This window comes from Helobdella robusta, assembly GCF_000326865.2.
Source record: "Helobdella robusta unplaced genomic scaffold HELROscaffold_36, whole genome shotgun sequence".
Classification (NCBI taxonomy): Eukaryota; Metazoa; Annelida; class Clitellata; order Rhynchobdellida; family Glossiphoniidae; genus Helobdella; species Helobdella robusta.
This window is the reverse complement of record NW_008704742.1, coordinates 1567744-1588721: the sequence shown is the minus strand read 5'-3', so window position 1 is coordinate 1588721 and position 20978 is coordinate 1567744. Positions and strand designations below refer to the sequence as shown.

Below are 20978 nucleotides of genomic sequence, written 5' to 3'. Positions count from 1 at the left end.
ACAAAGATCTTTAACAAAGTTCGTTGGTAAAGCTAATAGTTGGTGTCGTATTCTTCATCCTTGGTGTTGTCATTTCTGTGTTCTTCGTTGTTATTGAAGTTAGTAATCAGGCGACAAGTTGGCAGTGTTGTTATCACTGATTTTATTCTTTGTTAGATGTTTATTTTAGGTTTGTTGGTATCTATTAGGACAGCTTCTGAAATTTTTAGATGTATTGTGTTGGTGTTTTGATAAATTATTTTTGTGTTGTTGTCAAGAATTTGGTGGGTTATTGGAGTTGCATGTCCTGATTGCAAGTAAAATTGGATGGCTCCTCTTTGTGTATGCATTGCGAGACGTCTTGATAGTTAAGTGGTCGTAACCCCTGTTAGATTTCTTATTATGTAGATCGCTTAATTAATTGATACAATATTGAAAGACATTAATAGACAAGAAATAAACTTTGCAACGTTCTCGACTTGTTTATTATCAACCGGATCAACAGAAAAAGGAAAAGTGAAGTTACATACAAAGCAAAGAACATTTGGTCCAAAGAAAATAAATGTATATTATAAATCATAATGTTTTAATATAAAACATAAAACTTAACACCTTCTCATTTTATTTAAAACATTAGATGACCTTAACCTAAATGTTCTGAAGACCCATCGCACACATCAGATTCTTTAGTCTTGGTCCTACCATTGGTTTTGTCAGAGTTGAAGTTCTGTCGCAACTCGTACAACTGAAACTTCTTCTTCTGCAACTTTTTCTCTGACAAAGAAATGTCTAATGTGGATGTGCTTTGTTCTTCTGTGAAGTTCTGGATTGTGTGCTAACCGAATTGCTGCTTCATTGTCGACAAAAATTTCTGGTTTTTTCTTTAGATCTACGATGTCGTTCAACAATCGTTTGAGCCATATCACTTCACGAGCTGCTTCACTTGAGGCAACGATTTCTGCTTCAGTAGTTGAAATCGCAACTGAGGGCTGACGTTGGCTAAACCAACTGATCACGCTTCCTCCAAACATACAGATTACACCTGATGTCGGCTAGGCTATAAGTGTATTGTTTTGACCAGACTTGTAAGCAATACCGACATCAGCTGTGCCTTGCAAATATCTGAAAATTTGCTTAACTTGTGCTACACTGGACTTGCTGGGTTTCTCTAAACTTCTGGATGCTACTCCAACTGCATATGCAATATCTGGTCTTGTTCCCGTCATCAAGTACATCAATGCACCAACTGCTGATCTGTAAGGAAATTTCACTTCCTCATGTTCATTTTTGTTTTCATCGAACTCCTCAGATTTTGAAATCGGAGTTGTACAGGATTTACACTGACTCATCCCAAACTTTTCAAGAATCATTCTTGTATAGGATGACTGACTGACATTAATATTTCCCTTCTCATCTTGATTAATCTCTAATCCTAGGAAATATGTTGCAGGTTTAGATGTTATCTTGAACTCAGACTTTAATTCTTTTTCAAATATTTTTAGTTCTTCTTTATCGGTTCCTGCAACTAGTCCATCATCAACATACAGTGCAAGTATGAGTTTCTTTCCTCCCTGTATTCTAATGAACAAACAAGTATCTGCATCGCTTTGTTTGAAATGTCTCTTTTTCAAGAATTCAGCAAAGCGTTTGTTCCAACATCTTGGAGCTAGTTTAAGTCTAGTTGGAGCAAATCCCACGTTTGATTTTCCTTTAATGACTGCATTTCACTGTTCATGGCTTTAAACCATTCATCTTTTTCATCACTTTGAATGGCATCTTTGTAGCTCTCTGGTTCAAGTACTTTACTTAATGCAGACATAACGAAAGGATCATAACGAGATGGCTTTTTGATATTATTCCTGTCACGTAAAACCATACCTTTGGTCTTTTGATTACAACAGTCAGATTGATCTTCTTCATCAGATGAAACTGAACTACGGTTGTGAACATCTTCATTAGTGTCATCTGAAATTTCTTCTTTTGAATCATCATTTCTACTACTTGAGTCATTTTCTGATTTGCAATTGATTTGAGGATCTGTTGTAAAATCTTTTTGAGTCGGATGTTCAAATGATGTTGTACATTTCATAGGTTTTTCTTGGAAAACAACATCTCTTGAGAATATCATTTTATATTGATTTTTGAGCCATATACGATAGCGTTCGTCACCATCGTAACCAACAAGGTAACCTTTTATGGCTTTCTTATCCATTTTTTGACGTTTTTGATCAGGTATGTGAACAAAACATGTAGAGCCAATTATTCTCAAATGGTTAATTCTCGGCTTTTTACCTGTCCAAATTTCAAATGGGCTTTTATCTTCAATCGACGACTTGCCTGTTCGATTAAGTAAATATACTGCAGTTGAACATAACTCAGCCCACATAGCGACTGGAAATTCAAAATCTGGATTTGAGTACTTCAATGTGCGTGCCATTTCTACTATTGTTCTGTTTTCACGTTCACTACCACCATTTTGTTGAGGTGTATATGATGCTGTTAGTCTTTGCGTGATTCCATGGCTGCGCAGGATGTTTCGAACTTCTTCGTTGTCAAACTCACCCCCATTGTCACTCAAAAATTCTTTTACTTTATGACCTTGAGTCGCTGCTTGAGACAAAATATTTTGTAGTGCCTGTTTCACTTCATTTTTGTGTCTAAGAAAAGAAATGAACCTCATTTTGCTGTAATGATCTTTGAAAACAACAAAATATCATTTACTATTAAATGATTCTGTACTGAAAGGACCACAAACATCTGCTGATAGTAGTTCACCTGGTTTATTGGTTGCATTTCTCTTGCCAAATTTTAACCGATGTGCTTTACCATAGAGACATGGTTCACACAAATCCTTGTCAAGATGGACTTTAATGTTTAACTCCTTTTCTATAACATTCTTTATGTGTCGTTTATCTTGATGACCAAAACGTTCATGGTAGAGCTGCACTATTGAATTTTCACTGACTATATTCACTTCAGCCGGTGTATTTGGAGTTAATGAAATCAAGTTTGCTTCATACAAGGAACCATCTACTCGTTTTGTCCCTTGTACTACCACTCGGTTCTTTATACTGAGTTGACATTTGGTTGCATAAGATTCAAACTTGCTGTTTTTTGAATTTTTATCTTGTGCGGCTAATATGGAAAACAGGTTTCTACCTATATTTGGAACATACCAGACATCTGAGAGTTTTATATACTGTTGTTTGTTATTTACTGTTGACAGCATATTTATTTCGCCTCTACCCACAGCAGCAAGAACTTCTTTTCCTGCAGCTTGAGCAGAACATGGTGCGACAAACTTCTCAAAAGTAACAAAATTATCTGGATTGTTCGTTAGGTGTTTTGTTGCTCCATTGTCAATATACCACTTAGTGTTGTCTTAGTGTAATCACTAGTTTGATTACTGGCTGACGTGCACAAAACTACATTTGATGTTTCATCATATGCTTTTCTTGGTGTCGCTGAAACATTTTTGGAATTTTTAGAAGGTCTTCCATCACTGACCCACTTTCTACATTGCCTAACCCAGTGTCCAGGTTTATGGCAATAGTTGCAGTTACCAACTGGTTTTGTCCTTCTAATGAAATCTCTTGATTTGTTGAAACTTGGCTTTTCAACATTTACAACTAAGGCGTTCTGCCTTGATGATTTATCGATTGTGTCGAAAGTCTTTATCTCTCTTTCGAAAGCACAGAGATGAGTGATTAAATCATCTATCGACTGCTTTTCTTTACCTAGCATTAGCCAACTTGATTTAAAATTTTGGAAACTATTTGGGAGAATCTGCATCGCTTTGCATACTAATAGCAGCTCTGGTAGTTTATTTTCTCCCGATGCCTGAAGCCCACTGTTTAATTCATTCCATAAAGTTTTCAATCTTGCAATTTGGCCGGATACATCTACATCCGCTATCCAATTGAAATCGAAAAAATTGCTACAAACTTGGAACAGTTGGTCCTTAGTTGACACTTCAAAATTTCTTTTTAATTCCTCCCAAACTTCAAACGCTGTGTTCTTGTCCATTATCTTTTGGTATGTATCTTCTGTGACTGCATTTGCAATTACTGATTTGGCATAACTGTTTGCCTTTCTAAACAGATCTGATTTATTTTTAAAATCTTTTGCCTGTTGCTCTGTTTGGTTTTCTAGTAATTCTGGTTTCGACAACTTCCCATCAATCACATCAAGTGCGCCCTCATGGTAGTCCATGAAATCTCGAACACGACGTTTCCAAATGGGCCAATCGGCTACGCAACTTAACTGTTTTATTTGAAGCTTTGAATCCATTTCTTCCTTGTCTTTCAATTTGACCTTTTAACTAGAAGCAAAATATAGAATCTCAGAGAATGAAGAAGCACGTGCTTTCTCTTCACTTCAGTCTTCACAAAGGAATCTTCCGATATTTCTTTATTCTAAATTTTCTTCGTCAAATCAATTAATTAAGAAAAAACGTTATCTGGGCCCATAACCTGTTAAATTTCTTATTACGTAGATCGCTTAATTAATTGATACAATATTGAAAGACATTAATAGACAAGAAATAAACTTTGCAACGTTCTCGATTTGTTTATTATCAACCGGATCAACAGAAAAAGGAAAAGTGAAGTTACATACAAAGCAAAGAACATTTGGTCCAAAGAAAATAAATGTATATTATAAATCATAATGTTTTAATATAAAACATAAAACTTAACAACCCCAATACATGAATGTTGTTGACGCGCACAGTCGTCAAAAGGGCATTTAAATTCATATATTACATGATTACGCTTCAAAGTAAAATCGTCTTTAGGAGTGCTGTTGTTCTTTAAGACCAATTGTGATGTCTTACAGTTGTTGTAGTATATTCTGAGTTTTATTTTATTAGTATCATTGATTGGTGTAACATTTCTTTTCATGATATGTTTGAGAAAGACTTCATCTATTTTATGTGCCGTTGACATATGATTTCTGTAGTATAGGATTATGTCGTTGTCATTTTTGTTTTTTAATATATTGCTATCCTGGTAAACTGGTACAAAAAGTCAGCATGAACGTGACGGTGGTGGAATGACAGTGTACAAAATGCAATAGGTGAAAAGAAAGTTGCATACAAGCAATGGCAAAAATCAAAGTCTGTTGATGACCATAAAATTTTCCGTGAGAAGAACAACTATGCAAGACGTCAAGTTGCACTGGCTCGGACAAAACAGTGCAGAGAGTGGCTCACTAAAAGCAAAGGTGAACAAATGAAATCTCTGTATCGTATAGCAAAACAAGCACGAAAAATGACATAGTTGGTGCCTCATGTATCAAAAATGACAAAAATGAGATGGTTCTTGAACAAGATGAGATCAAGCTACAGTGGATAGAATACTTCAACCGTCTGTTAAACGAAACAGATCCCATCAATGTTAACTTTGACGCTCCACCCATCGAAGGTCCGATTCCAGACAGAAGCTCTGAAAGCTATGAAGGATGGAAAGGCAGCAGGGCCCTCTGGACTCACAAATGACATTATCAAAGCATCTGGTACATCCAAACGTTATTACAACTTTGCCGTGAAATCTGGAGAAATTGCTCAATGCCGACTGAATGGAACTATAGCATGACAGTCCCGCTATACAAAGGCAAAGGTGATCAATTGAACTGTTTATCATATCAAGGTATACGTCTGTTAGAACACTCCCTGAAAATTTTCGAGAAAATCATTGAAAGAAGATTAACGTCGTGCATCACAATCGAAAATTATCAATTCAATTTCCTCGCTAGGAAACCAACAATTGATGCAATTCACATCCTTCGGCAACTGCAAGAGAAGTACCTCGCAAAGCATCAACAACTATCACACATTTTTGTAGACCTTGAAAAAGCATTTGATCGAGTTCCCCGTGTAGCAATCAGGTGGAGTCTACGTCGACAACTCATTCCAGAATATCTTGTTAGACTTGTGATGGAAATGTATACGAATACTAAGACTCTTGTCAGCACAACGGTTGGAAACACAGTTGCATTTGACATCGGCGTTGGAGTTCACCAAGGCACGATTCTCAGTCCACTGTTATTTATAACTGTGATGGAAGAAATCATAAAACCGATACGCACTGGTGACATTTGGAATCTAATATATGCTGATGATATCGTTTTAACAGCCACGTCTGAGCAGAATGCAGCACAGATGTTTGAAGATTGGAACACCAGACTGGCCGATCATGGATTCAAAGTCAACATCAGCAAAACCAAAGCAATGAACACAGGTGACCCATCCAATCCACAGCTACTGGACGATGGCCCTGTTCAGTTTGTAAAGCTGGTGTAGGTAATCAATTCAATTCAAAACAATTCAATCAAGTGTCAGCAGTGTAACCAGTGGTGTCACAAACGTTGTTCCAAAATAATTGGTACTTTATATAAAGTGTCTTATTTTGTTTGCCCTGATCTCATCAGTCCACAACAACAAATTCGAAATAGCACTGTTTTTGAAGCCATTAAGGTAGAGAAATTTACATCGTTTCAATATCTAGGGAATGTTCTGGATTGTACTGGAACAGTTGAAGCTGCCGTTCGAGCACGCATACGTGCAGCCTGGAATAAATGGCATCTCCTTGCCTCTATATTGATGCGGCGTGACATCCCACTACCACTACGATCAAGACTTTATAAATCTGTGATACGTCCGGTGTTTTTATATGGTGCAGAAACATGGCCAATGACAACCAAACTGGAACAACAACTTCAACGAACCGACATGAAAATGCTCCGATGGATGCAACGAATTAGTCTGGCAGACCACATCAAATCAACCGGAGTCCTGCGTCGTGCTGGTTTGGATGATATAAAGGACGAATGCCGGCAACACCGTCTGCAGTGGTTTGGTCATGTCAAACGATGTGGAAACAGTGCCATAACTTCTCTTGCAGATGTTGAAGTACCTGGCACACGTCCCAAAAACCGTCCAAAGAAGTCCTGGTCGTGAACAATCGAGCAAGACATGAAAGCTCTAAATTTAAATGAAATGGATACAACTGATCGTTTAATTTGGCGCAAAAAGTTGATGGCAAAGAAAACATCGGTCTCTGGACGCAAAACGAAGATTGATTGATTGTATTTTAATTTGTTTAATTTGTGTTTAATTATTATCTCTATATTAATTATAAATATTATATTTTTTATATATTATATGTTTATATGTATTATATATGTTTATATATAATTTTATTTTTTATATTTCAAATTAAATAATCTAATCTTTTATTTTAATTTCAATCAATCAATCAATCAATCAATTCTCGTTAATAGTCTCCATCCGTTATGGGTCAGAATTTATTATTCCATTCATCAGCTTCTGTCTCCTTGAGACCAAGTGTCTTCAAGTCATTCTGTATGATTGGCGTTCAGGACTTTTTCAGGCGACCTCTTGGGTCAGTAACGGAAATTATTGTATCGTTTTCGCTTCGCTTCGCATGCATCCTCAAACGTGCGCAGTCCAGGATCTCTGTTGTATGGATATGGTCCCTTAGGTCAACAGGCTGCATCTAACGAATCATCTTCATGTCGGTTTGATGAAGCTGTCGTTCGAGTTTTGTTGTCATCTGCCTCGTCTATGCATCATACATCAGAACAGAACATTGCTGTGTTGCATAGCTCTGAGCGCAGCGTAAGAGGAATGCTACGTCGCCTCAGTTTCGAGGCAAGGATGTCCTATCTGCCGCACGCCGCAGGTATGCGTCCTCGAACGGCGGCATCAGCTGTTCCAGTACAATCTAGCCAATCTCCCAAATACTGAAATGAAGTAGCAGTTTCGATCCAGGTAATTGTATCATCATCTGGGCCCTGATGCAGGCGGGGCATACAAAATCAGTCACTTTCCTCAGTGAGCCGGTAATTCTCGAGCATCGTCTGTGACACCACTGCTGACGTCGAAGGCATTTGATCGAGTTGCTTCCAACTCCAGCCCCTCACACGAAACATGGCCAATGATCGGAGATCATGTTTCGTGTGAGGGGCTGGAGTTGATCGGAGATCATTGGCCATGTACCACCGGTGATCATAGTTTTTGTTTTCAAACTTTCTGGCTGCGTCTTGTTTCGAGGCCGCCGTCAGGACGATATCATCTGCATATATCACATTCTATATGTAATCTGAGCGTATTGGTTTGGTTATTTCTTCTATCACCGTGATGAAGAGCAAGGGCTGAGTATTGATTTCTGATGGACGCCGACGTTAATGTCGAATTGTGTTGACCAGAATTTTTTTTGTTAGAGTACGTTGCCATAACTAGCCAAGCCAGATATTCAGGAACAAGCCGTCTACGTAGACTCCACCTGATTGTCTCATGAGGCATTCTGTTAAAAGCCTTTTCCAAGCCAAAAATACTTGGAACAGTCGTTTTTGCTTTATCAAGTATTTTTCCTGTAGCTGACGAATTATATAGATAGATCTCCCTGCCATGAAGCCGTACTGTAACCACATATTGAAACGCACGACAACAGTCTTCTCTCAATGATTTTTTCAAGGACTTTGGTATTCCGTAATAGTCGTCTGTGTTGTTGTCTGACGACAATAAAGTCAATTTGTGTGCATGGCATCCCGCTTTTTTATATGATCAAAATGTTTAGCCCTCTTTTTGAAGTAGGCATTCAACAGGGAGAGTTCATGGCTTTCAGCAAATTCCAGAAGCCGTAAACCGTCTTCGTTTTGAGACCCGTAGCCAAAGCCTCCATGGACACAGTGGAACCCATTTGCTTTATTCCCAACATGGCCGTTGAAGTCGCCACATATCAATGGTATCTCTGATGATGGTGTTTTCCAGACGGTATCTGAGAGTGTGTTTCAGAAGTCATTTTTGGCGTCTACAAATTCACCGGTCTGCGATGAAAACAGTCAGAACCTGTTTTCCCATTCTGAGTTTAATCAGCATTAGGCGTGAGCTGATTCAAGTCACCTCCAGTACATTTTGTGCCAGTGATTTCCGTATGAAGATTCCCACTCCATTTTGGACTGTCTTTTGGCCATTCACGAACAACTTGTAACTCCCAATGTGAGAGACATCATTTGATTTTCATCTTGTTTCCTGCAAAGAACAGATGACAACCCTTCGCCTTTTCAGCATGTCGACGATCTCCATGGAGCGTCCAGTAAGCGATCTAGTATTTAAAGTGCTAAGTCTGATATTCCAGAAGGGAACGCCCGATTTTCCGCAACATCACTCCACTGTTGCGTTCATCCTGGATATATGGCAAGATAATTTATTATCAAAGTAATCTAATCTAAATCCACTGTCCTGTTCCACAAGACAGTAGATTTAGATTAGAATATCATCCGCTGTTGTTTGTATGTATGTATTTGTTCAATTATTCATGCAATTAATTATTCATTCATTCATTCGAAAAATAAATTAAAGAAGAAATGAGTAGATAAAACAAATCCAGACAAGACCGACCTAAAGTTTGATATTTCTTCTCGAGCAGTATATTCTTCATGCTGGTTTTCTTTTGGACCTCGTGGATGGCGCTAACAAATCTCTTGTGCGGTTTGTCTTGTTCAGATTCAGCCTGTTCTAACCTCTGCCTCACTTTCAACTCCCAATCAGAACTTTTCAGCGATTCCTCGCATGCCTTCAATTTCGCCTTCGTCGTATTCAAAAAAGCCATCGTATTCTGTGCATCTATTGTTTTTGTTTATTTATTGCTTAATCAATAGCTGATCTTTCTGTTTAAAAGTATTTAAAAAAGTATTTTTAATTTTCGTATGACTTTCAGATAATCAATCTTTTTCATGATTTTTAAACAGAATTATTTGTAATAGGATCTGATTCATAATAAAAAAATGTTTTTCAATACGATTGTTTACTAATTTTTAGGTCGAAAATTTCCTAGAAGAGTCCATTACAGTATAGCAGCAGATGCTAGATTTGATGGGGAAATACTGACTAGTGACCCAGTTGATCATGTAAATAATCCAGAATTTGCTCAAGAACTTGCATGGGAGATTGACAAGTTATTTTTACTATTAATATTTTGTTTAATAGGGGTGTAAGACTTTATAGTAAACCTTCACTGTAGTCATTATCAGTTAGTTATTTTAACAAATTTGTTCATAAAATTGTTTTTTGCACAGGAAGTTTAATAATGTTGCTTTTCCTGTTGCTTATTTTTGTTGTTGCTGCTGCCAATAATCAGTTTATTATGAGAAGTTTAGTGTCGTATTTGCAAGCCAGGCATTACTTTATTTAGTTTTGATGTTTTGGCATGGATGTGTTTATTTTCTGATATTTTATTAAAAGTTGTTATGATAGTAGATCGGTTTGTTGTTTTATGATACGTATCTTGTATTCCTCATATAGATGTTCTTGTGAGGTGATGTTTTGGCAGCCTTTTTTGTTCAGAGGGCGTTGTTGTATTTATGGTTTTTGTAAATATGTTTTTAATGAGTTTGAAATCTAGATTGGGTAAGCTTATTCTATTATTGGTCTAACTATACTGAAATTTTTGAGGTGTAATAAGCGAAACTGTTGAATGTTGTGTCAAAATTTTGAACAATCTTTTATTGAAGAAGTTTGCAAGATTTGTACCGGGCCTATATATATATTGTTATAACCGCTGGAATGATCAAATTGCGCTACGACAAAGAAATTTTTGATATGCAATGGGACTACTACTCGGATTCTGCTGCTAGCGACTCGACTGCTTTCACTTCTAATGCTTTTCATTATTATCGTAATGATGAAGATGATGACAAAGACGACGGTGTTCGAGAAGTTAACAGTGATAAAGACAGAAACTTTTGATATGCTCTGGGACTACTATGATCTTTCTGCTAACAACTCGCTTGTTTTCATCGACAACAACGACAGCATTAACATTAATGACAACAACGATTTCAAAGCAACACTCACCAACTATTCAACTTTTGATGATAATGTTGACATTAATGACAACAACGATTTCAAAGCAACACTCACCAACTATTCAACTTTTGATGATAATTTGGATGAGACGTTAATCTGGGAAAGCATAAATCTAGAGATTAACGATGTCAGTGGAGTTGATTCTAATGCTGATGCGAATATTCATACTGAACACAAATTGGTTACAGATGACGTTTCAAGTTTTGGGAAAACTCTTCCAGCATGCACTTAGAATGAAAGCTTGATCCTTGTCTACCTGGATGATATCAACGACGGCTTCATTGCTGATGAGGATGAGTTTTTCATCACTGATCGACAGGAAAGATGTCAACGACGAATCTTACATCATGCATCAAAGCTATCGGTTAGCTTACTACAAAATCAAGAAAGAACTACGACGGCTTTTTATGGTTAAAGGAACCGAAAAAACGGAAATGCGGTATGACCTAAAAGGAAATTACTCTAGTTTCAAGACCAAAGACCTGGTCTGGTTGTACAACCTACTGCGCAGAAAAAGGCAATGCCCTGCTAAACTTTCAAGAAATTGGAAAGATTGGTACTAGGTCACTAACAGGATAAATGACGTGACCTACAGGACCAATAAAGCTGTGGCCATCAGATTGAAGATTGGGATTGATCAGTTCTGTTTAATTGCTTTTTATAGACCTGGCTCGGAACAGATGACTTTAGTATTCCTTGAAGAGCTGATTTCTATGTTGGTGCTTATTACAATGTCGGAGGCTCGTGGTGTACTTATGGATAATTTTAACATTCCGTTGGTAAGAAGAATAGTCCTAATACTCTACGACTACATGAAATACTTGATATATTCTAGCTGGTATTCACAAACGCATGTGTCTGAAGTACTTGAAGTTAGATCTAGTGATTTGTTCACATGATTTTCCAATTTTTGATACTAAGATTGATCCGTGTCTGACAATTTAGTGCCTATGCGGGTGATTTATCGTAAACAAACAAATGCTGCACCTTGGTTGATAGCGAGTGAAAGAATCTATAGGAACTGTCCGGAAATTGGGCGTCAAAGGAACTGGGCATTGAAGACTAAAAACAATCTTTTTTCTGACAAGCGTATGCATTATTTTAACAATATCGTAAATAGTTGCAAATAAGATGTTAGATAAATGTTCGGCAAACACTTCTTTTAATGATAACTCTCTAAATGCTGATCAGATTTTACAATTTTTGATGATAAAATTGCGAGGATGATCGAAAACAAAAAGCGCACATCCTGAGGTTCGGCTTGAAGCTGTCTCGATGTTGGATAAATTCTTCCTCTCCTGCTTTCCGTTGGTTGCTGAAATTCAGTTAAGGAAGGAAAACGATAATTAAATCACCAACGAAAACATGCAGATTGGACATGATCCCTACGCCTATTTTTATAAAATACTTTTATTCATTTATATGTTTTCTGACGAGATTTATAAATCTTTTCCAACTGTAAGCATGCGACGATTCAACCGATCTTGAAAAAGGCTAACTCAGATGCAAATGAGGTGAGTAACTATAGACCAATATCAACCCTTTCCTTTATTTCAAAGGTTTTTTAGCGTGTCGTTGTAGATTTTCTGATGAAACATCTAACGGTAAACAATTTAATGCCAATCAATCTTTTGGAAAAATAATTGGTACTTTATCTAAAGTGTCCAAGTTTGTTTGTCCTGCTTGCATCAATCCACAACAACAAATTTGAAATAGCAATAATTTTGAAGCCATTAGGGTAGAGAAAGTCACATCGTTTCAATATCTAGGGGATGATCTAGACTATACTGGAACAGCTGAAGCTGCCGTTCGAGCACGCATACGAATAAATGGCATCTCCTTGCCTCTATATCCCACTACCTTACGATCAAGACTTTATAAATTTGTGATACGTCCGGTGTTTTTATATGGTGCAGAAACATGGCCAATGACAAACAACAACTTCAACGAACCGACATGAAAATGCTCCGATGGATGCAACGAATTAGTCTGAAAGACCACATCAAATCTACCGAAATCCTGCGTCGTGCTGGTTTAGATGATATAAAGGACGAATGCCGGCAACACCGTCTATATATATATTTATATATATATAATATATATATATATATATGTGACTTTCTCTACCTTATATATATATATATATCCTTATATATATATATATATATATATATATATATATATATATATATATATAAATAAAATCAAAAGGGAAGTGCCTCCGAAACGTTTGAATGTTGTCAGTTTATCACAAAATAATGAGATCAAGATCAAATATGACGTTGTTATACGAAATCGTTTTCAGTTATTGACGGAAGATGTAAATAAATATCAAATTTTTAGAGATGTTTTGACAGAATCAGCAAGGGAGTTATACCTGTGAAAGAGATAAAAGGTCTGAAATGTAAAAGATGTCATCGTATTTCTGATAAATGAACGAAGGAAAGTGAAAGGCTGCAGTCCTGATTGATATAAAAAGCTGGACAAAACAATCAAAATAATGTGCTTAGACACAAAAGATTGAATAACAGATGCGAAATCATTGAAAGTATTAAAAACATTAATACATATGCAATGAAATCACTGGAAAAAGGGCTAGTACCGATTCTGGATGCATAAAAGTTAAATCCGATGAAGTAATCTTAGAGAAAGAAAACTTCATGCTGGTGGATAGGGGAAAGTCCTGGGCAGGGAGACCTTCTAGGATTGCATGGTGATCGTCGACATGCTGGAAAGGCGAAGGGTTGACATCTGAAACAAAATGGAAATCAAATGGTGTCTCTCTCATTGGAGTTACAAGTTGTTCTGGAATGGCCAAAAGACATCTAACAATGGAGTGGGAATCTTCATACTGGAATCACTGGCACAAAATGTACTGGAGGTGGCTTGAATCAGCTCACGCCTAATGATGATTAAACTTAGAAAACAGAACCTGTTTTCTCTGCATATGCACCACAGACCGGTGAATCTGAAGACGCCAAAAATGACTTCTGGAACACACTCTCAGATGCCGTCAGGAAAACACCATCATCAGAGATACCATTGATATCTTTCCCTGTTGAACACCTACTTCAAGAGACAGAAACTGATGAATGGAATAAAAAAGTCCGACCCATAACGGATGGAGGCTTTAAACAAGTATTGATTGATTGATTTTTTTCGATGATATTCGTAATGAAAAGCCATCTATTAAAAAAGACGTAGAATGACCAAAGATACTTAGATCTAAAGTTTGTACGGCTGTTTCCAAAATTAAATCAAAGCATCAGGCCCAGATGAGATTGCTGTTTAAGAAATTAAATACCTTTATGAATTTGGCATTCAAAAAGTAAAAGAACTTTTGAATGAGATATCAGCAGTGAAATTTCTGACAAAATTTTAAATCAATATTTATTGCATTCTTTTAAAAACCTAATGCAAACGAATGTCAACTACATCGAACAATCAGCTTGATGAGTCATCTTACAAAACTTCTTTTGAGATTTCAAAATGAGATCTGAAATTTCAAATATTCAATGTTCTTTTGTCGAAGATTGTGGTACAAGAAACTTATCTTTGATTATCAGTGATCAAGTGATTGAAATGAAGAAAGACTTGTTTTGTCGATTACTCCAAAGCTACAATACGATTACAATAGCGTCAAACACCTGGAGTTTATGGAAATATTGGAAAATTTTAGACTAGACATGAGAGTTATCAAAAACCTCTACTAGGACCATAGAACAGCGATGAGTGTGTTGGTAACAAGATGACTAGTTTTGTCGAAACAAAGAAAGGCCGTATATTTTCTTCAGACTAGTACAATCTCTATAGTGAGATCATCATAAAAAAGATCTACCTTGAATCTATTGGAGGTGTGAATAGAAACAATGTAAGATATACTGATAATACAGCTCTTATAGCTGTATCAATTTGAAAACTGCAAACAACTGTTTCCAAATCGGTTTTTGAAAGTAAAAGAAAAGGCTTGTAAATTAACATCAACAAAACAGTGCATGGTTATCAGCAAAACCGTCAAAATCTGCTCCATAATCGTAAACAGATGAAACAAGTCAAATTCAATTTTCTTTGAAGTTTGACGAAGGATAGCTATGGCGAAAGATATATTCTAAAATTAAAACTGTTAGAGTGTTACATTTTTTGTATGCTCACTTACGGCTTTGAGTCCTGAACGAAAAAAGATTGATACTACTGAGATGGGGTTTTTGATCTGCTCCATAATCGTAAACAGATGAAACAAGTCAAATTCAATTTTCTTTGAAGTTTGACGAAGGATAGCTATGGCGAAAGATATATTCTAAAATTAAAACTGTTAGAGTGTTACATTTTTTGTATGCTCACTTACGGCTTTGAGTCCTGAACGAAAAAAGATTGATACTACTGAGATGGGGTTTTTGAGAAGAATTATGAAAATTAGTTGGACCTCTATACTTCCAAGAAGGTTGTATTGAAACAGTCCGGTTATGAAATTATGAAATGATTAAAGAAATGGAAAATCTAACAACTACTGGAAAGATTGCAGGTAGAAGAGACAACAAAGCACCACTTTTCAACTACTAAAAAGTGTTTAATATCGTGTTTTGTGATTAGTCTTTAGTCGTCATTGTCCAGAAAGAATAAAGCACGAGATGAAGATGTTCCAGATGGTGAATTGTTTTTTCCTTGAGCTAGTTCTTCGCCTCTTTTGGCTTTCATGGTTGGATGCCAGAGAAGAATATGTGCATTTAAATAACCAAGAACGATTGATTTCGGATTGTTTGATTGTTTGTTTGTTTGATTGATTGACTGATTGAGGCGGTGTAGTTGTTAGGACGGCTGCTGTTATGTTGTAATTAGTTGTGTATAGTGTTATTGCGTTTAATAAGGTCTTGTCAGTGTGTTTTGATTTTTTGATAGCAGCAAACCGATGCTGCTTAACGAGAGTGATGATTTTGGATTAATTAAGCTGAAGATCTGCAACCACATGAGGGGAATATAAATAGCTAAAAATGTCTAAGTTTCAATTAATTATTTATTTTCTGTCGATATTTCGTGGTAGGAATTTCTCAGAATATCAGATGTTGACCTGTTTGAATTCTAAATTTTTATATTTTTAGAAAAAAAGTTTAATCGAGAAGATTTTAGATTTGAAAAAGATATCTTCAATGATGACTATCGAATTGAGTCATAATTGAAATCTGATTTTTTTAAATTTATAGTTTGGATGTATCTCAGTCCTGTTAGCTATGGGCAATAAATAATTATTCTTAATAGTTAAAATTTATAAAGATTATAAAGTTTTTTTTACAAAGAAACTATCAGTGTATATTCTCCGTTAATAGAAAAGAGAGTCAGAAATTTTAGCCTGTAAAGAAAGAAAGAAAAATTTTAAGATTTAATAAATGAAATGGTATTGAGGCTAACAAGATGATTTTATATGTGACGCAAACGACAACGTCAAATAGGAGAAAAGAAATATAAGCAATTATAAGTAGTCATAGGTTAATTAAAAATCTAAGGAAGAGATATAAGATGAAAAAACTTTGGCGCATAGGATTTTTTTTTAACTATCAACAATGGCCATAATGTAATTTTTGAAAAAATAATGCTTTTACCTTATAGTACTGTGAACTTTTTCAGACGAGCCTTGCACTATCTTAAGGCGCATAATTCATCGATTGAGATAAAATTCTATTGCCAACAAACAAACAGAAGCCAGAATAGAGAAGTCATTGGATATATTACTTTGGATATCAAAAAGTCTTTCAGTAGTTCATTGAAACAGGTTTTTATTCATTCTTTATTCTAGCAAAAACGGTTTTAAAATTTAAGATGAATTTTACAATATTTTTTGTTTATTTATATTTTATCAAAAGAACGTTAAAACAATTTTATCATAGGAATGAAAACTTGTTTTACTTTTAGTGTTTGCTGTTAAAAAGCAACCAGTTTTTAATCGTTTTATGAACGGAACAAAAATATGAAAATTTCTGATCGATATTTGTGGAATAAGAAAAGAATTAATGTTTATCTATCGGAATTTGTAAATTTATTACCGATATATTTGAAAAAAAATAAATATATATCGGTCTAAAAGTCTAAGTGGCAAGAAATATTATTTATACGGTATAAAAATCAGTTCGATCAAAACGTTGTCAATGCCGATTAGAAACGAGAACTTGAAGATTTAGTTTCGATCATAATTTTATGAAATAATATATATAGGAAATCAACAAAATATAATACTACCTATAATATTGTTATATCCGTTATAATAGTCGATAATACTAATTATTTGTTATCTTCGTTGTCTTTGCTTTATTAGTCATCTTCGTAGAACTGTATCTAAGTTATCTTTCACAATCGAAAGACCCTTTTTAAATACTGGTTAGTAAAACATCACAGTGCCTAAACTGGATATTTCTAGTTGATTTTAAATTAAGAATAACTTGTAGCATAGGTGAGATATTTTTTATAATTAAAAAAAGAAGGTAAAATATCTTTTTTCTTGTGTCTTATCCTTGCAGGACCTTGGCGACCATCGACCTCCACAAAACCCGATCTTTAACACTTTGAAAGAGTTATTTGTTGTTGACCACGACCGCAATCTTTCCAGTAGTTGGATTTTCCATTCTTTCCTTTCTCGTGATGTGAGAAACTTTAACTGCTCCCGTCGGTTATCTGTAGTAATTCTCTTTTCATCACCGGACTGTTTTATTTTAATACATCCTCATTCGAAGTATGAGAGGTCCAACTAATTTTCATAATTCTCAAAAATGATTATGGAGCAGATCGGGGCGGTTTTGCTTTTACTGATAACCATGCACTCTGTTTTGTTGATGTTAATTTTCAAGCCTTTCCTTTCACCTTCAAAAACCAGTTTGGAAAACATTTGTTTGCAGTTTTTCCTTTGAATCTGCTATAAGGGCCGTACCATCAGCATATCTTCTCCAATGGATATTCCAGGTAGATCTTCTATCTTTCTTATGATGATTTATTATAGATTCACTATAGATATTTTACCGATAGAGATATATATATATATACTCTATAGAGATATAGAGATTCCACCGAAATCCTGCGTCGTGCTGGTTTAGATAATATAAAAGACGAATGCAGGTTTGGTCATGTCAAACGAAGTAGAAACAGTGCCATAACTTTTCTTGCAGATGTTGAAGTACCTGGCACACGTCCCAAAGGCCGCCCAAAGAAGTTCTGGTCGCAAACAATCGAGCTAGACGTTAAAGCTCTAAATTTAAATGAAATGGATACAACTGATTGTCTAATTTGGCGCAAAAAATTGATGGCAAATAAAACAACGTCCAACCTTTCTGAACGCTAAACGAAGATTGATTGATTGATTTTATTCAATCGAAGATTTGAACCCGTCGTAAATCGGTTACGACAGCGAGTTTTATAACATTGGTGTCAGAAGTGGGATCTTCGACTAGCGAATAGAACTCATAAAAAAAGAACACGATGTCAAAACTCTGTGGTCTGGTAGTTCAGCTACGAGAAGAGCTACAGGAATTAACAAAGAAGTACTAGTAGCACGTCTGAGAGAAGCTCTCATTGACGAAGGTAAGAACACAGACGAATTCAAGTTTGATTGTGCTGACGAAGACAATGAAATTAGCAAATTCACGTTTACAACCGATAAAATGATGGAACTTCTGCTTAGTATGTCAACTGAAATGAAACAGATCAAAGAACAGTCCGAACGACAGTCCGAACAACCGACAGAAGAGTTAAAACAGATCAAGGACCAGCTAAAACACGTAAAATTGGAAGTGGCAGAACAGATTGAAGAACAGTCAACAAGAATAGAAATGATCGAGCACAAACTTGATCGTCAGACCGTTGAGGTAGATCACAAGATAGACAAATTGAAGCGAGAATTGGAGCAATCCAAAAATATGGCCATGCCGTTAGATCACGCATCCAGAAGAACTTTGAAGGTACCAGCATTTGACGGAGAGATGTCCTGGAACGTTTATCAAACCCAGTTCGAAGCTGCGGCAACTAGTAACTGTTGGAACGGAAAAGAACGAGCAACAGCACTGATAATGGCCCTGCGAGGTTCAGCAGCAGAGGTTCTTCAGACGATTCCGGCGGAGAACCACTTCAACTATGAAGTTCTGGTTAGCGCGTTGGATTTATGTTATGGTGAAGAACACGTGAAACAGATTTATCGGTTTCAGCTTAGAAACAGAACGCAACGATCTGGTGAATCCATTCAGCAGCTGGCACAAGATATCGAACGGTTGACATTGCTGTCATATCTGACATCAGACCCCGAGCATAGAGACGAAACTGCCCTGGATACGTTTATCAAAGCCCTTCGTGATTCGGAACTCAAGCAATCCCTTCTCTTGTCAGATAAACGAAAACTCAAGGATGCCGTTGCGCACAGTCTCACTTTTGAATCGGCAAAGCAAGCATCAAAAAGTGACGTACGTCTACGCCAAGTAGATGAAGAATGCCCTTGCCAGAAGGTGGTTGTGAAACGCGAACCTCACAGCATGGGGTACCCCAATGCTGGATTTGTGGTGAAAAAGGCCATCTACGTCGTGATTGTAAACACCGCCTAAAAGATAACTACTGCCGAAATTGCGCGACAAGATGGCGCAAAAGAAGAGAATCCTGTATCACGATCGGAAAACTAATAAGAGCCAACTTTGTGGGGCAGAGGTTGGCTAGTAGAATTGACGCCCCCAGTACCGTAATTAACGTTTCCAGACTACATCGAAATCGAAACCACCTATGGTTGAACGGAAAAGTTGATCAACAAGAATATGTAATTACAGTCGACACCGGAGCAACAAAATCGATTTTAAGATCTGATTTGGTACCCAATCTGAAGAAAGAGACTTCTAACAAATACATCCTTCGAACAGCTACCGGAGGAACAGCACCAGTCTATGGAAAGATTCTCCGTACTGTTCAGCTAGGCGAATTGTTATTCGAAGGTTCATTCTTAGTCGCGGATATCATCGACGAATGCATAATAGGTGTTGACTTTCTGACAAAATATGGGTTCAAAATTGACTTAGGAAAACGCATTCTTAGTTGGAGAAATACAGAAGTGATAATGGGGGATAGCGACGAAAAATGCATTCGAGTGACAGTCGATTGTGACATAGAACTACCTCAATCATCTGAAAACATCGTATGGGGCAAGTTGAATTGCGATCCTGGGGACCACCAGTTCTATTTGATAGAGCCAACCTCAACGACAAATGTACAAAACGCGGTCTTTGGAAAATGCCTGGTAGAAGCGAACAAAAATGGTCTTATTCCTGTCAGAATAATGAATACCGCTAAACACACTATTAAAATTAAAAAAGGCGAGGAAATAGGTAATTGCCAATCAATAAATTTGGTGAAATCATTAGATATGGAGCAACAGGAAAAGGTTCTACCAACTGACAAAGGTAGACTCAAAGAACTTACCAAAAATTTACTGGATGAACTCAATTTGTATCAAGAAGACCGTCTAAAAGCCGAGGCGTTGATTGCTGATTTTGCAGACGTGTTTTCAACCGGTGACAATGACCAAGGTAAAACAGCTCTGGTAACTCACCGAATTGATACTCAGAATTCGAAACCGATCCGACAAGTACCACGACGTCTTCCTCTAGCAAAACAAACAGAAGTAAACGAAATGATAACGACAATGCAGAATCAAGGCGTCATCGAACCGTCATCAAGTCCCTGGATTTCGCCAGTTTTCGTAAAGAAGAAAGGACGTTCTCCAAAGCTCCAGCGAGTGTGGGAAGGACCTTATCAAGTCATCACCTGCTTGATTGACGTCGTCTACCGTATTCAGGAATATCGGAAGCCGAGAGCAAGAATGAAGATCGTTCATTTGGATAGACTGGCTCCGTACCATGCGGACACCGGAACGAAAGTTGTTCGGGACGAACAGAACTAAGAAGGGGGTAATGTTATAACCGTGCTACCGAACGCACTAGAAGAATCTAGAAGAATTTAGAAACGACGCTTGCGAAGAGTATATAAGCGCACGTCGCAAGGAGATTAGCGATTAGTGAAATTCGTGATTTTGTAAATACGTGACTCTGTGATTTTGTGAATAGCGATTATTTAAAGCGATATTTGATTTGTTTTG

At 36.6% G+C, this 20978-nt stretch overlaps 3 protein-coding genes across 3 annotated transcripts; 2 read left to right on the top strand and 1 right to left on the bottom strand.

Annotated features, from left to right (window-relative positions):
- Positions 1-8529: 8529 nt before the first annotated feature.
- Positions 8530-8763, bottom strand: HELRODRAFT_83294 (hypothetical protein; the record flags this gene model as incomplete). The annotated part of the gene is made up of 1 exon (XM_009023487.1): positions 8530-8763. A coding segment is annotated over one exon (234 nt), but the record flags the coding sequence as incomplete, so codon positions are not given.
- A 1931-nt stretch (positions 8764-10694) lies between these two features.
- Positions 10695-11102, top strand: HELRODRAFT_176165 (hypothetical protein; the record flags this gene model as incomplete). The annotated part of the gene is made up of 1 exon (XM_009023486.1): positions 10695-11102. One exon carries the CDS (start codon positions 10695-10697, stop codon positions 11100-11102), a length of 408 nt encoding a protein of 135 aa, XP_009021734.1.
- Positions 11103-16425: 5323 nt separating this feature from the next.
- On the top strand, positions 16426-19440 carry HELRODRAFT_176164 (hypothetical protein; the record flags this gene model as incomplete). Its single annotated transcript, XM_009023485.1, has 4 exons — positions 16426-16436; positions 16562-16634; positions 17377-17467; positions 18323-19440. 4 exons carry the CDS (start codon positions 16426-16428, stop codon positions 19438-19440), a joined length of 1293 nt encoding a protein of 430 aa, XP_009021733.1.
- Between the last annotated feature and the right edge of the window lie 1538 nt (positions 19441-20978).